The sequence below is a fragment of the Perissodus microlepis genome, chromosome 7, assembly GCF_051167445.1.
Source record: "Perissodus microlepis isolate ML-2025 ecotype Zambia chromosome 7, ASM5116744v1, whole genome shotgun sequence".
Lineage (NCBI taxonomy): Eukaryota > Metazoa > Chordata > Actinopteri > Cichliformes > Cichlidae > Perissodus > Perissodus microlepis.
In genome coordinates, this window is record NC_140467.1 from 10024368 (window position 1) to 10038625 (window position 14258).

At 40.2% G+C, this 14258-nt stretch overlaps 2 protein-coding genes across 2 annotated transcripts; one reads left to right on the forward strand and one right to left on the reverse strand.

The window, feature by feature from the left end:
* The first annotated feature begins 4280 nt into the window (after positions 1–4280).
* LOC146382558 (uncharacterized) lies at positions 4281–6722 on the forward strand. Its single transcript, XM_084936750.1, has 8 exons — positions 4281–4520; positions 4614–4932; positions 5019–5416; positions 5498–5794; positions 5876–6052; positions 6143–6247; positions 6344–6435; positions 6521–6722. The coding sequence occupies exons 1-8, from the start codon at positions 4383–4385 to the stop codon at positions 6594–6596; spliced, it is 1602 nt and encodes a 533-aa protein (XP_084792876.1). The 5' UTR covers positions 4281–4382; the 3' UTR covers positions 6597–6722.
* A 78-nt stretch (positions 6723–6800) lies between these two features.
* Positions 6801–13936, reverse strand: dnaja2b (DnaJ heat shock protein family (Hsp40) member A2b). Its single transcript, XM_084933291.1, has 9 exons — positions 13780–13936; positions 12820–12879; positions 12251–12477; positions 12087–12167; positions 11838–11971; positions 11529–11725; positions 11240–11384; positions 8943–9070; positions 6801–8855 (listed from the first exon to the last, which is right to left on the reverse strand). Exons 1-9 carry the CDS (start codon positions 13855–13857, stop codon positions 8667–8669), a joined length of 1239 nt encoding a protein of 412 aa, XP_084789417.1. The 5' UTR covers positions 13858–13936; the 3' UTR covers positions 6801–8666.
* Positions 13937–14258: the final 322 nt, after the last annotated feature.

Genomic DNA, 14258 nt, shown 5'->3' on the forward strand with positions numbered 1-14258 from the left:
ATGGTAAGCAGTTTTCAATAATAAATCAGCTTATTTCAGGGTGATTCTCAATGATCAACTGCTTATAGACCTAACCACCTCATTATTATTACCTTTATTTGACCAAGAAATCCCACTGAGGTCTCTCTTTTTTTTAGGGAGAGCTGGCCAGGCATGTTTACATTCACTTCTTTCTCTAAATTGTCCATGGTCCAGGGTGCTTTGTAAGAAAACACTGTTTTCCCTAGATATGTCATAACTTTAAGCAAATCAAAAAAAGAAACCGGCTCATATCCCTTTGTTTTCCTCTTAACAGTGATGTTTTTCTACAATAAGACAAAGAAATACAGCCACTTTACAACACTATAGTCTGTATATAAAAGTTGTATGTAGCCACCATGACATCATCTATTATTTTCTGGACTCTGGACAATTTGAAGTTTCAACAGGTGAAATGGTTAAGTGCTAAGCTATCAGATAACTAGTAAGCTTGTTAAACAAGATCTATAAGGTATATGGGTTCATCACATGGAAGCAGATTCCTTTTAATTATTGATAATCATGCAAATAGTATAGCAGTATCATACAGATAAAATACTAGAATTCTACACAACAAAACTGGAGCATAAACTTCTGCAAGCAGAGGTGAGACCCAGGCAACGCATACCTGTCAATCACAGCACCCACACCCCTACATTTAAGGCTTAATAAAACCCAAAATGGTTAGTTATTTTTTTAAAAAAGTTGGTCCACCATACAGCTTTTAAAGAGACCAGAAGCCTAAATCACATACTAGGACTTTCTATGCCTTAAAAATAAAGTAAATAAATCATTTGACACCACAGACTTTAAAATAAAGACAACACAACACTAAAAGGCATGGAGCCACTGACTTTCACTACGTGTTAAATGTTACAGAGCACTACACTCAGGTGTAAAGCATCACATGGTCATGTATCACCTTTCACTCTCTGACAGATACACTGTCACTTTTTGTTGCTGGTAAGCTGATCCAGCTGTTTCCCAGAGGACTGCCGTAACCATAGTAATATGCTGCATAATTTATCAACCTGAAAACATGGAGCAGGTAGGATACTTTGCTGTGGCTGTGTGAAAAATGCATTTGTTTTCCTTTTGTATGTACAAGGTTGAATTGAATGAACTGAAAATAAATGTAATTACAACCATGTGCTTTGCTTCAGGATTACATTGCTGGTCTTTACCAGTCTCTAGGTATGTCTGTTGGCGCAGAGTTTACCCCTGAGGATGTGAGTCTCCTTTACAGCAAAGTGTTTCATTTTTCTTCCAACATCACTGAAGCACATACAGCTATGAGGAAGGTACCAGCTCACACATAATTAGACACAAACACAAACAAATAGTAACAGAATACTACGATGGGGCTGTTTGTGCTTCAGATTGCAGGAGGAGACAGTAGCTGGACCTGTATTGGTGAAAATGTTTTGGATGTTCTCTTAGAAATGGAAAGGGAAAGGGAAAAGAAGGAAATGGTACAATTTTTCTTCTTTAATATGATAATATCGTATCTTAACTCCATAATCAAAATATTATTACTACTGCTCTTATAAATACTCTTATCTTCAGCTGTACTGGGACCTCCTGCTACTAAATACTGGAAATCCCAATGCTTTTCATCACACGATGGATTCCCTGCTCCAGAATACAGACTTTAATACTTTCGAAAAGGCATACACCTCAGATTTAGGATCCCTACAGCAGGTTGGTACAGGTATGTACTTGCAGAACTGTACACTTTCTCCTGCATTAATGCAGTTCATTATTTGCCCCCTTTTGCTTTCCGCAGATCGGAAGATGGGGAGGGGGGAAAGAGTTCTCTGGGAAAAAGACATGTGTGAAAAGGCTCAAAAAAGCAGCCAGGCAGTACTGGGCTAGGTGAGCATCTTTTATTGAGGGTGAGGTTACTCAGTTTATAGCAAAATGTGTTATTTTAATATTAAATTTGTACATGTATTGATTTTTATTGTGTGTATATATGAACCACATAGTACACGGTTGTTAGACTTACAGCCACATCACCCAGATTACTGTGTTGCATGTGTGAAAAGCCAAAGATTAAAGAACCTAAAAGGAGCAAAATTCGTAACTGCTTTTTCTTTAATACCCTAGTCCTTGTGGCAAATCTGTGCATTATTCAGTAATATTAAATTGTGGTTTGCATGTAGCACAACAAATCGCTAAAGCAAGTAGAAAACAACTCGGTGACTGCAGCTTAACTGGGTGTACTGATGTGAGCAACAATTGTATTGCCAGTTAACACAGCTTTTTACTAAGGAGGATGTTTTATCTTTCAGAGGTTATTCAATATTACTTAACCTGAGTATTAAGGAGCAGCTGAGCATTTCAGAAATACAGTTTTCTAATATTACAAACCACCCCTTTATAGTGAAGTGCTTACTTGCAATAGCTATGTTGTTAATGTGTCTGCTTCTACTAAGATTGGCATCACAGGGTGTGTGGAGCATACTGCCCTCTACATGGCAGAACCAAAGTCAAAGGATTACAGGCCAGGCGTGGGGCCATGTCTCCTTGTCAGATGTCCTCCTCTTGGTGGATGTCAAGTTTGATGTGGTCACTCAATTGCTGTATACAGAAATGCTTCAGGAGCACCATAGTAAGGAAATGTTCCTCTACACTGTCACCTAAGTACACCTTAATCACAATTAAGGAGTCTGCTTTGGATGCTTCATGTTTCTGTCATTACTTCTTTGTTGATCCACAGCTAAGAGCGTCTGGGAGATGATGCCGACATGGCAACAGCATCAGGAAGTAGAACAGTTGGAGGATCGTGCAGATGAAGCTTTGGCATCTGTTGATATGCTCAGCTTAGCTGAGCTGCCAGGAGCTTTCAGGATGTACAAGTAACACACATAGATCATGTTTTTGCTACTTTGCTTGAGTGTTTGAACTTGGCTACACTGCCACTGGTCGGGGATATAAGGAGTCAGTGTGTTATCCAAAAACTAAAAAGGATGTGCATAAACAACTTTGTTAAATAGCACACGTAACGGCAAAGAAAATGGTTTATCAAAACAGATGGGTTAATTTGTAGATCCATCAATGTTCCTGACTGCTTATTTAACTAAAGGGTTGAAAAGGGATAGATCCCATCTCAGGTGGCATAGGCCAACAGGCAGGATACACTTTGGACAAGTTCAGCACAGGGAGAACAAAAAGCGACAGACGATTCACACTCACATCCATACGTACTGGCACTTTAGGGTCTACTATTAAGATGGCATTCATATCTTTGTATTATGTCTGTATTATGGATGGAAAACATTTAGTTTGATTCATGTTAAGCCAAAGCACCATGCTAAAGCTTATTTCCCTTCAGGGCCTGTATGAGTGCATCTTTTAGAAGTTGTCCTGAGCAGTCCTGGTCTGCCGTTTCTCTTCTGAATGAGTTGCACAAATTTTGTCAACAAGAACATGATGCACTTACAGTCCTGCATGAGAGGTAAATTATTTCAAGTAGTTTCATACATTTGACTTAAGAGAGTTTTTTGGGGGGAAATACCACCATGAAACCTTGAGAGGGAAAGGGTTGATTCATCAATCTTTTATCTTCCAGGCTCCATGGGGAGAGCCTGAAACTGTTGTGTCTGTACGTCAGGTTGGCAACTATTAGAGCTCAGAGAGAGAAAATGTCCTATACAGCTCTTCTGGCTGCTCGCCAGTCCTGGGAGACATGGTGAGCCAAAAAACACTCAGAGTATACAACAGATTGTATTCACAATCATCAAGTTTTCATATCCTTTGTGTACTGTCTGTCCATTCAGGCCACATGTTAACGGTCCACATAGAGCAGAGCAGGCCTCCTTGTGGCTACATGGAAAAGCACAAGAGAAAGAGTATGACTTTGAGACAATAGAGCAGGTATTACAAATCTGACTGTGGACAGCAAACTCCTTTTATAATATTGCTCTCAGATTATATACATGATCTTTTTTAGTGGGTTAACATTACTTTTATAAGTAATAGAGCTACATTTTTGGTCCACTTATAGCAGTCAGTGCTGCAGCTGCTGGTGCTGACTCAAGAGCAGGAGAGGAAGCAACTTATCACATTAATACATGGAATCTCCATACAGGATGTGCAGGCACCAGCATTCACGGTGCCTCCAAAATATGGTAATAAATAGTTTTATTTTTGCCAGCAGAATTTATTTAGAATTTACTTCTTTTTGATTTCCATCATTTCTCCACTTCATTATCTTCTTTCCTGTTTCCTCGACAGACAATCATCATCAAGTTCCTTTGAGGAATGGCTGTATTAAAAGGCTGCATCAAATTCATGCTTGGTTGCAGGCACACAGTGGTACTCAGAGCCCTCTGCAGCAAACTAACCCTGAACCACAACCGATGGCCCAGCTCAAAGTGCAGGCCTACAGAGAATGGTCCCAACTTCTCCTAGAAGACTGTGCCCTGCTTCTTCTAACCCATCTAACAGAACTTCAGGAAGTCCAAGCTTCTGCTTTACTGCAAGCGATGATGGATGGGGTGAGTCGAGGCAATCACAACATACAAGTCAAAGCAAGAAAACCTACAAAAGGCTGTAATGTTAATAGTGGTGCATCTTGTTTCTTTGTTTAGAATGCACAGCTTCTCCAGGCTTTGCGGGATAAATATAAATCTGAATTTCAAGCTCAGTGCTTTAGCAACCTGCTCCACCTCCTGATCTCAGATGCCCCCCTTAGTTCAGGCTCTATGTTAAATCCTTATCCAAACTTTACTGAAACCAGCAGCAGCAAGAAAATCATAGTTCAGTCCTCTTACACTGGACAGGCAGAAGTCCAAAACATGAGTGGGGGATCAGCTGAAGCTGAGACGGTTGATTCAAGCAAAAGCAGCAACAGTGTAGTGAATGAAGTCCAAAATGCGGATGGGACTTACAAACAGGATTTCTGTTCAGGTATTAAAAACATTTAATAACGAATTATCCTAATAAAATAACATATTCCTAAAACTGTGGGAATAATATGCTTTGAACTCCAACAGGCTGTGGAGCAGTCATGGAGGACCTGCCCTACTTGGAGATCCTGTGTGTGTCAGATGCTCGTGAGGGTCTTGCTGCAGATGGAGGAGCCAAAGAGGAAGCAGAAGGCAGTGAATTAAAGAGCCCCCAGAGCTGTGAGAAACAGGGCTCTTTAATCACCCTCGCCTGGAGCAAACCACCAGAGGATGACATAGACAGCACAGCAGAGCCTGCAGATGGGTGTACAGGACAGATTCAGGATGGTGCAAGAAGTCTGAAGACGCAAGCACGGCCTACACAATGTGATGTGTCAGATCAAGAGAGAGATGGAGAAGAGCTGAAACCTACCGGGTTGAAGTCTGGTACTCCAGATCACTGTGACACACAGTATGCAAACCAACAGTGCAGCACAGTAGAAGAGGTACTTCATAAGAGTGTAGCAGAACGTAATTTACTGTGACTGTCACTGAACTCATGTGTTCACTTTCTGAATTCTTATTAGCTGGCCTTCAGTAACAGACAAACAGCCGATCAACCAAATGAAGGAGAAGCTGTATTTGAATGTGGCTTACAAACACATGCTTTGGTGGCAGAGAGCAAGGAAGCCGCACAGCCACACCCTATGGCTGATTCCTCTGAAGCTAACCCACATGCAGACGACTTCTGCTATGGGACATGCAAGGACATAACTAATGCTGACAGGGATGTGACTGAGGTGGAAACAGAGTCCAAGCAGTGGGACATGACAGACCCTGAACTTGATCGCTATAAGGAGCAGAAATACTGTCCAGAAGAATCAGTAAGAGTAGTCTTGATATATTCTGGTTAGATCGGTTCTCATTTAAAACATACAACCAGCTATTTTCCCACCATGTTCCAGGTAGACTGTAGCCTGTCAGAGTGTAACGCAAAGAAGGAAGCTTCTCTGATGGAGAGAGAACGAGTGAGCGAACCGGTGTCTGCAATGGAGAGAGAGAGGACAATGCGCAACCTAGTGGACATGCAAAGAAAAGTTGAACAAAGGCAACAGAGAGACAGAGAGAGGCAACTGCTCAGGGTGAGACAAGGTGTAGAGAGGGACACTGCATGCTCATGACTCGTTACTATGAAAGCAGAATTGATGTTACATTGTTAGCATGTCTTTCAGGTTCAGGAGCGCCTGTCAATCATCCAGAACAGAAAGGCAGAGGAAGACCTGCTTGGCCTGAAACACACAGACAGGATAAAGCACCTTACTCAAGATCTACCACTGGTAACTACATATTGAGGAACTGTATACTTAAAAAAAAAACAAAAAAAAAAAAACGAATTAGCATGCTATCTTATCATCATATTGTCTACTTTTTAGGAAGATAAGAACAAGCAGAAGACTGTTGTGAAAGAGCGTCTGGAGCAACTCAGAAGAGAGCGCTCTTATGTCATGCAGTCTAAAAGAGATAGGTAAATGACACCCTCTTGAATCTGCCAGTCAACACCAAATTAATATTGACCGCATTTATTTCAACACTATTTTTTAATCCTTTAGAAATACCACAGGGTTTAAAGAACTCCTGGGTCCAGTTGCCCTCCAGAGCAGAGACACGGAGGATGCAGAAGACTGAGTCACAACACAGTCACAAAAATACCAACAAATGTACGCTTTTCTTATTTTGAATATACTGAGGCACCAATTGTCTAATGTGTTTAGGTTTAATGGTGCAGATTTTCTATCAGCAGTATTTCCTTTTGTTCGGGGTTGTAACAAAACTTATACAGAATGCTCAGAAACCAGTACAGGTTGTACATATGAAAACAGAACAGCTCAATGAACTTGCAGTCATTTATTGTACAGTTTAATTATAATCTCGACAACCATAAGCATCAACAATAATGTAATTTACCAATGACCCTTGTGTACAGACTATCCCGTGGGCTAAATTAAATACACAATGAGTCACAGAGGTGCGTGATAACAGTCTACAGTGGCTTCATTAACTTCTCTTCATCTGAACATAACATTTATTACCATTATGTAAGAAAAAAAAGTTGTGGCTAAAGAAAGACACTGCTGTTGACTCTGAATGCACCTGTGGAGTAGGACTGTATTTATTTACAGGTATATGGGGGTGGGACTCTTATAACATGTTGAGGGACAAAGGTTTGGCTAACAAGAATAGGGAGATATGTATAACATAGAGGGTTTGGTGCAGGCTCAGTGGTTTTCCTGCAAGCCAGGAGAACTTCAGTCCTGGTGAGAATAAAACTGTCCATGTGGGGAAGATTCTCAGCAAATAAACATTTTTTCTCCTTCCCTAACTTTATATAATATCCACTCACACTGCAGTCCAATATAAAGCAGGAATACCTACCACCCTAATAAGCCGGAACATTCCACAGCAGCTCCCACACACTGAGCCACTGCATTACACACATACAAGTAGTATACAAGTTTGACCTCCACTCAAATGAACACAAAATTTCAAGTTCAGAGGTCTCAAACACACTAACCCCCCGCTTCAGACATGCAATTGTTTCCATTAATCAACTGAACTTGTCGGCTTCATGTCTGAACGTTGATCGTCTCTCTTCAATAATGGCAAGACTGTGAATGTGCATGTGTCTTGAATCAGTAACGACTATAATTTGAAGAGTTGTATATGATGCGGTTTTCCTGATCCAGAAGAGAAATGTTTGTCCCTGGGTGGATGTGTTAGGGGAAGGGTACAGCTCTCCAAGGAGCACCATGCAGTACAAATACAGAACCTGCCCCTTTTTACACTATTGGAGAGAACTAAACATTCGAAAATGTACTTGTCTTCAATTAAAGAACATTAACAAAAGTGCTATACATCTGCACAGCATAATTTTCTCACTTTAAAGATTAATGAATGTTATCTCTGTCTGAATGTCTGAAAAGAGGCTTATCATTCACACCTACATAGACAAAAACAGCTTACATATGAGAAAAAAAACAAAACAAAAAACAAATGTGCCTGGCAGGCAGGTAACTTTAGTCAGGCCTTTAATATGTGTGTGTGGCAGCTAGGAACTGAACAGAACCAGCAAATCCCATTTTCAAAATATGACACGTATAATCAGGTTAGCGCTGATGGGAGCAGGGCACTTTAATAGTGGTGACACACTGAAATTGAAACACCTGTGGTGCCAGATGTTTATGTAATGTCTGGACCCTAGTTTTACACGGGCAAGCTCTTTAGCAAACGGCAGCATGCGCTTGTGTGTAAAAGATTTTAAACTATATCTTTTACAAGACAGTCAACAAAAACTGAATTTTATACATTACCTTTCATTATAGGAAAGACGAGTCTAAACATTTAGGATGAAAACAAAGGGATCTAAATCATGTTAATTCAATAAACCTCTGAAAATGGGGCCACCTTCCTGCTGCTGGCTTTGAAGAGCACTACTGTTCATAAACATAAAATGATCATAACACATCCAGGATCACTCTGTCTTATGGGCACCATGGAGCTGAACGAAGGGGGGGAATTTTGTGTGAGACTAATATATATATATATATATATATATATATATATATATATATATAAAAAATCTCTTTTTCATGTGAGTCTTGAGAGGAGGAAAATGTATGAGTCGCAAATCTTGAATGGTGTTAGCAATGGGACTTTTGTGTTTTTATGCTTCTATGTGTGTGCAAGTCTGTAGTCTTTCTATTGGTGTGCGCACTGCACTCCTGGGCCATGATGACCCCCTTCCTCATCAGAACTATCATTGTAGGCCTCTCTCCTGGCTCCGCTTCCTGAACCTTGACTTCTGTCAAAATCTGTTAGGTCAACTTCCTCGGCATCTGCTGCAATAACAGGAGTCTCCGCACGGGCAGGCAGCAAGCACTCGAGTTCCTGAAAGAAGACAAACATCCATCACGACATTGTATTCACTCTAACATTTTGCGAGTTGTGATTTTTGTTTTCTCTATTGCAACTCACATTCAGCTTTTCAGGGTTAATCCAGTTGTTTTCAGGGAACTGGACCTCAAACTTAATGTAAAGATCTCCCTTCTCAAATGGATTTCTGTACTGAGGCATCCCCTCTCCTTTCACCACTCGAATGCAGCCTGCCACAAACACACAAAGGAGAAACGGCACACAGATTCAACAACAGTTGTACACTACAGTGCGAGGTCTATGAGCTCTCCAACAGAGTCTAAATATAAGATGGATCTAGCCACAGTGATATCATCCACTGACATCATCTCTCGCACTGAGCATTATCACAGTTGCTGTGTTAGTGAGGGATTGATCCGACAGTGAAACCAGGGGACACAGTATACTGTAGGGACTTGTCAACCACAAGGTAGGCTTGCCCTAAACCATACTGTGCTTTATGGTCCTTTCAAATCTGATAGGTAGGGGTGCAAAGATACACAAAATTCACGGTTCGGTTCGATACTTTGGTGTCACGGTTCGATATTTTTTCGATACAAAAAAATGTTCATGCTTTTTTAATTTGTCATTTATTAAAATTATAAATATATATTTGAACTCAAACGTACAGTTTTTAAATTTAATGTTGCTGAAACAACAAAGGGATAAAATAATAAATCTATCTGATCGAGAAATCACTCATCTTTGGAAAAGAGAGTTTATTACAGAGAAATGGCTCTTTCCAAAATAAAAGCTATACTATACGCTTCTTCTGGGGTATACTCTCAGCAGCATATTAAACATATCAGGTCCCCATAAGGAGAATCATGTGCTAACGGCTGTCTAAATGACTCGGGTAAAGTTTGTAGCATGCGTGCTTGTTGTTTTTGTCTGCTTCCACTTGTCTTTGCACTATGGTGATGTCGACGTAAATGTGCTGTCATATTCATTTTGTTCCCACTAGTGCTGTCAGCGTTAATCTGAAATGACGTTAACGCCACAACACGGCAAATCTCCGTTAACGAGCTACCGCGGATCGCCCCGTGCGTGGGGCTGGACGGCGTCAACACGTTGATGAGCAAACTGCGCTAACGCAGTAGTTCCCACCCATGTAATTGAGCATTGCGTGGCACATCCGACATACTGTTTTACTTTTGTCCATGACACGCTTACCTTCAGGGTCATACTTCACATGAAGACCAAAATAGTTCCAAAGGCCAGATCTGAATGAGGGTGGGGGAGGTTCAATTTGCCATGTTGTAACGAGCTTAGCTTCTGTCTTGTTAGCTTGCGCTGCGCTCAGTGGCTCTGCGCTCGACAGTGCAGCCTAGGCGGAGTAGTCGAACGCAGATCCACTGAGCTGTCAACACAGACAGCATCGTCAGAAGAAAAGTTGATAAAATAAATTAAAAATTTTGCATTGTTCGATACATATGCGTACCGAACCGAAAGCACTGTATCGAACAGTTCAATATCGATACGAGTATCGTTGCACCCCTACTGATAGGGTCTAATATTTTCACATTTAAAATTTTTTAAAAATAATGAATGGTAAGTAAGATTTGAAACTAGAGACACCAAAAGAAAACCCAAAACAAAACAACTTTATCACAAATTTAATAGCTCAACTTCGCTAATTGGTTGATTTCCTAATATAAACAGGCTTCTTTTTGGGAACAAGTGACGTCGCCCCCTGCTGCCCATTAGACAAAATTAGTTATACTATACATCAGCATTTCGACTTTTCTGACATGGAAGCTACATCCATCTTTTATATACAGCCTGCGGTTTCCATATTTATTCTGAACCTGGGATTTATAATATAATATAATATAATATAATATAATATAATATAATATAAACTATGGTGCAAGTTGTCAAAATTGTCATGCAAACGATATTTTAAGACTTAGATTATACATGTGTCTGTGCTTATCATACATGCTAATGCCAGAGTTTTAACTCAAATGCAGTTTTATAGTTACATGTTTATTTAGAAAACTAGTGTTAGATTTTACATTGTTAAGTTTGAAATGTCCCAAAAAAGTATATGTATTCTCAACAACTTGAAACAATGACAGCTTTTTCACAAGGCAGTTAATTATATACCACAACCTTGAGAAATTACCAGAAAATTCTACAACACCAAGGTGACTTGTTAAAACAATCTAATTTTGTTTTCAATTTGGTTCACATTAGATGTTTATATTCTCTCTTTTATGCTGTCCTAAAAATAAATGCTGGCACCAACACTTGCAGTAAAACATAAGTGTTCATCCAATAAATTTCCTTCTGTCCAACCAAAAAAGAAAGAATGTCATAACAGAAAAAATAAATTAAAGTAAAGGGAAGATGTTTACCTGGCTCAATGACCTTTCCAGGTGGGTATTTAACAAGCAACTGACGTCCGTCGAGGTGTGTGACTGTGAACTGGAAGCCGCACAGAGCCTCAACCAGGCCGATACGATGAACCATGTGAAGATCGCTGCCATCACGGCGGAAATCCTATTTGAGATATAAAACCCATATTTGTTGCTTAGGTTCATTACATCAAATCGCTTGGATAAATGTAGACTTTATTCATTATCCAAGTTATTCTATTATTAAAAACTGTTTTGTAATCAATAGGATCTGTCTGTTTTGGGGTACCTCATGTTCTTTCTCTTGCAGCACCAGAACTATATCTCCTGGTTCCATGCCTGGTGCTTGGTCAGCTTCTCCAGTGAATGTGATCTTCTGTCCATGTCTCATGCCTTTGTCCACGTGAACTTCAAGAACCTTAGTCTCCTTACAGACTTTATGACCCTCACACTTTCTGCAGCGGTCCTTTTCATTTATCACTTCACCTGGACAACAACCACACACACAGAATAGAGGACCTCAGAGAGCTGTTTTGCTGCGGTTTGTACATTAACTTTGTTTTTAATGTCAGTTTGCAGGTGTGTGGGGATACATTACCCTCCCCATTGCAATCTGTGCAGACTGACTGCATCTGCTGAACCATTCCTGGGGCCAGCTGTCTAATCATGATTCTCATGCCCCGTCCTCTGCATGCTACACACTTCTGCACAGCTCCTGCCTTACCACCCTGACTAAAAGCCAACAGTAAAGTATCAGCATTATTATCCAGTTAGAGCAACTGCAAATCATTCATCAGACAGCCTTAAAACTACAAATCAATATAATTTTAACAAAAAGGAAACTCACCCATTACAGGCACTACACAGCACATTCTTACTGAGCTGCAGTTTGGTGGTTTTACCATTGTACAAGTCTTCAAGAGAAACCCTGTAACAACACGATTTGTAAGTACACATACTGCATTACATATGCACCATCCACTGAAGCATCCATCAAACAACAACACTTACTTCAGCGGGTGTACCATATCATCTCCTCTCCTCCTGCCTCCATTGCGTCCTCTTCCTTGTCCCCCCATGAACCCAAACAGTCCTCCACCAAAAATGTGAGAGAAGATATCCTCCATGCCAGGTCCTCCTCCTCCTCCCTCCCGTAAGCCTTGCTCTCCATAGCGATCATAAAGCTCCTTTTTTTCTGGGTTTGTCAATACCTCATATGCAAAACTTATCTCTTTAAACTGGAAAATGAACAAAGCACAATCAGACAGGTTGAACTGGTGCATGAAGAAAAGAAATTCAGTGCACCTCAACAACAGTTCCCTTTTACAAAGCACAAAGAACTTAAAAGAGGCTTTAAGTTTGAGTCATAGAGAAATAAATATATTTTTAAAAAGCATTCTTCTCTAGTGGAAAGCCTGTGTCACATTTTGTACTCTGATCTGTGCCTAGGAGTAATCCTCAAAGCACTGGGCTATTTGATCATTATAAATGGAGGCGACATCATTTCTGCATGCCCAATTGTTGATCAACTGAGCATCCTTTGGTGCTGTTGCTAACACTACTGTTTTGGTGCATCATACCTTGTCTCCAGCTTCAGGGTTCTTGTCAGGGTGGTACTCTTTGGCCAATTTGCGGTAGGCCTGTAATAAACCAAAAAAAAAAATAAAAATAAAAAATCAGCGTGAAGAAAGCTGGGTCACAGACCTAAGCTCATGTGCCTGTAGCAAGACGCTTCAATTAGCTTGCTGTCTAAAACAACAGGACATAGTCAAGACCATGGTTGCATGTAACATGTCAGAAACTCAACAACACTGCTTCCAAATATTAACAGCTTTTGACTTGCCAGCGTTATTTTAAATCCCGATAGACGGAAATACAAGGTCTTTATTACGAGACAAGAATAAGATGAATACACAAGCTGTATAAGTTGTGTTATGTCGGGTTTTGCAGAGGACGCAGCAGTTGTCAAATATGAGCCATTAGCATCTGCTTGATGTTTGAATGGATTTTAAAGGGAATAACGCCTGGACGTTGGCTAATGTAGCTGCACGAATGGTGGCATGAACGTTAGCTTGTGACCATCACACACGTTGTTTATAGCGTTACCTAACATCAATACTGATAAGCATGATCAAGTATTACACTGGGGTTGGCAGTTTATTAAGCTAAGTGTCTCATTTAGCGAGTGTTGTTTCGTTACTGAGTTGGTGGGGACTATTTGCTGGAATTTAGCATTAGTAGCCGGCAAGCTATCACACTCGTGTTTACCAGTGTTATCTCTGTTTTCAAAGAGACTAACTTCATCCTTATCACGTATTTAGAAACAATTATAAGCAACCATTCAATGCCAATGTGTCGCTTAAATTATGTTTAAAAGTCCGGTGATGTATCCCGCTGTTATCCAGCTCATTTTACTGGCTAAGCTAGCTAAACATCCATTAGCTTGTTTGTAGGCCACATTTGCTCTGGTGACCTCTCTTCCTCTTTTTTCAATTTTGTTTGAACTCCAAGACATTCATTTCACTGTAGCATTTACGTACCTTTTTAAGTTCATTTTCAGACGCAGACGGCGAAACTCCGAGGATGTCGTACAATTTAGTATCCACAACGCCCGACATGACGCTAACCGGCAACTACAGAGAGACCTTCTCCGGAGGAGGTTCAGCTGTGCGACGATACGCGGATCTACCGGCTGGGACTGTCCGGACTTTTGCCAGAAACAGCACAGACAAACACCCCATGACAAAAAGATGCTGAAACATGGCACATACTTATTATTCCAAAACAAATACATTTTCGTTTAATTTGTATGATATACGTGTAATTAATGACCGATTTTGTGTGTGTTTACAAAAAAAAAAACCTTTATTGTATTTAGTGTTAGAAAATACATTAGGGACTGTGTTAATCTGTTACAAAACATTGTTTAAAGCATGAAAGTCACACTTTCCACATTGGTAATCTGGTTAAAAATATGTCCCAGAAGATACATTTTCCGGACTTATTATATGTTATGGTT

Bases quoted from the DNA above. Each gene is read 5' to 3' on its own strand.
- LOC146382558 (XM_084936750.1), top strand. From the start codon at position 4,383: ATGGCCCAGCTCAAAGTGCAGGCCTACAGAGAATGGTCCCAACTTCTC. The intron at 5,795-5,875 runs GTAAGAGTAGTC...ACCATGTTCCAG, and splicing joins AATACTGTCCAGAAGAATCA to GTAGACTGTAGCCTGTCAGA. The intron at 6,053-6,142 runs GTGAGACAAGGT...CATGTCTTTCAG, and splicing joins GAGAGAGGCAACTGCTCAGG to GTTCAGGAGCGCCTGTCAAT.
- dnaja2b (XM_084933291.1), bottom strand. From the start codon at position 13,857: ATGTCGGGCGTTGTGGATACTAAATTGTACGACATCCTCGGAGTTTCG. The intron at 12,478-12,819 runs GTATGATGCACC...TTCATTTTCCAG, and splicing joins ACCCTGAAGCTGGAGACAAG to TTTAAAGAGATAAGTTTTGC. The intron at 11,726-11,837 runs GTAATGTATCCC...GTTGTTGTCCAG, and splicing joins CACAGATTGCAATGGGGAGG to GTGAAGTGATAAATGAAAAG.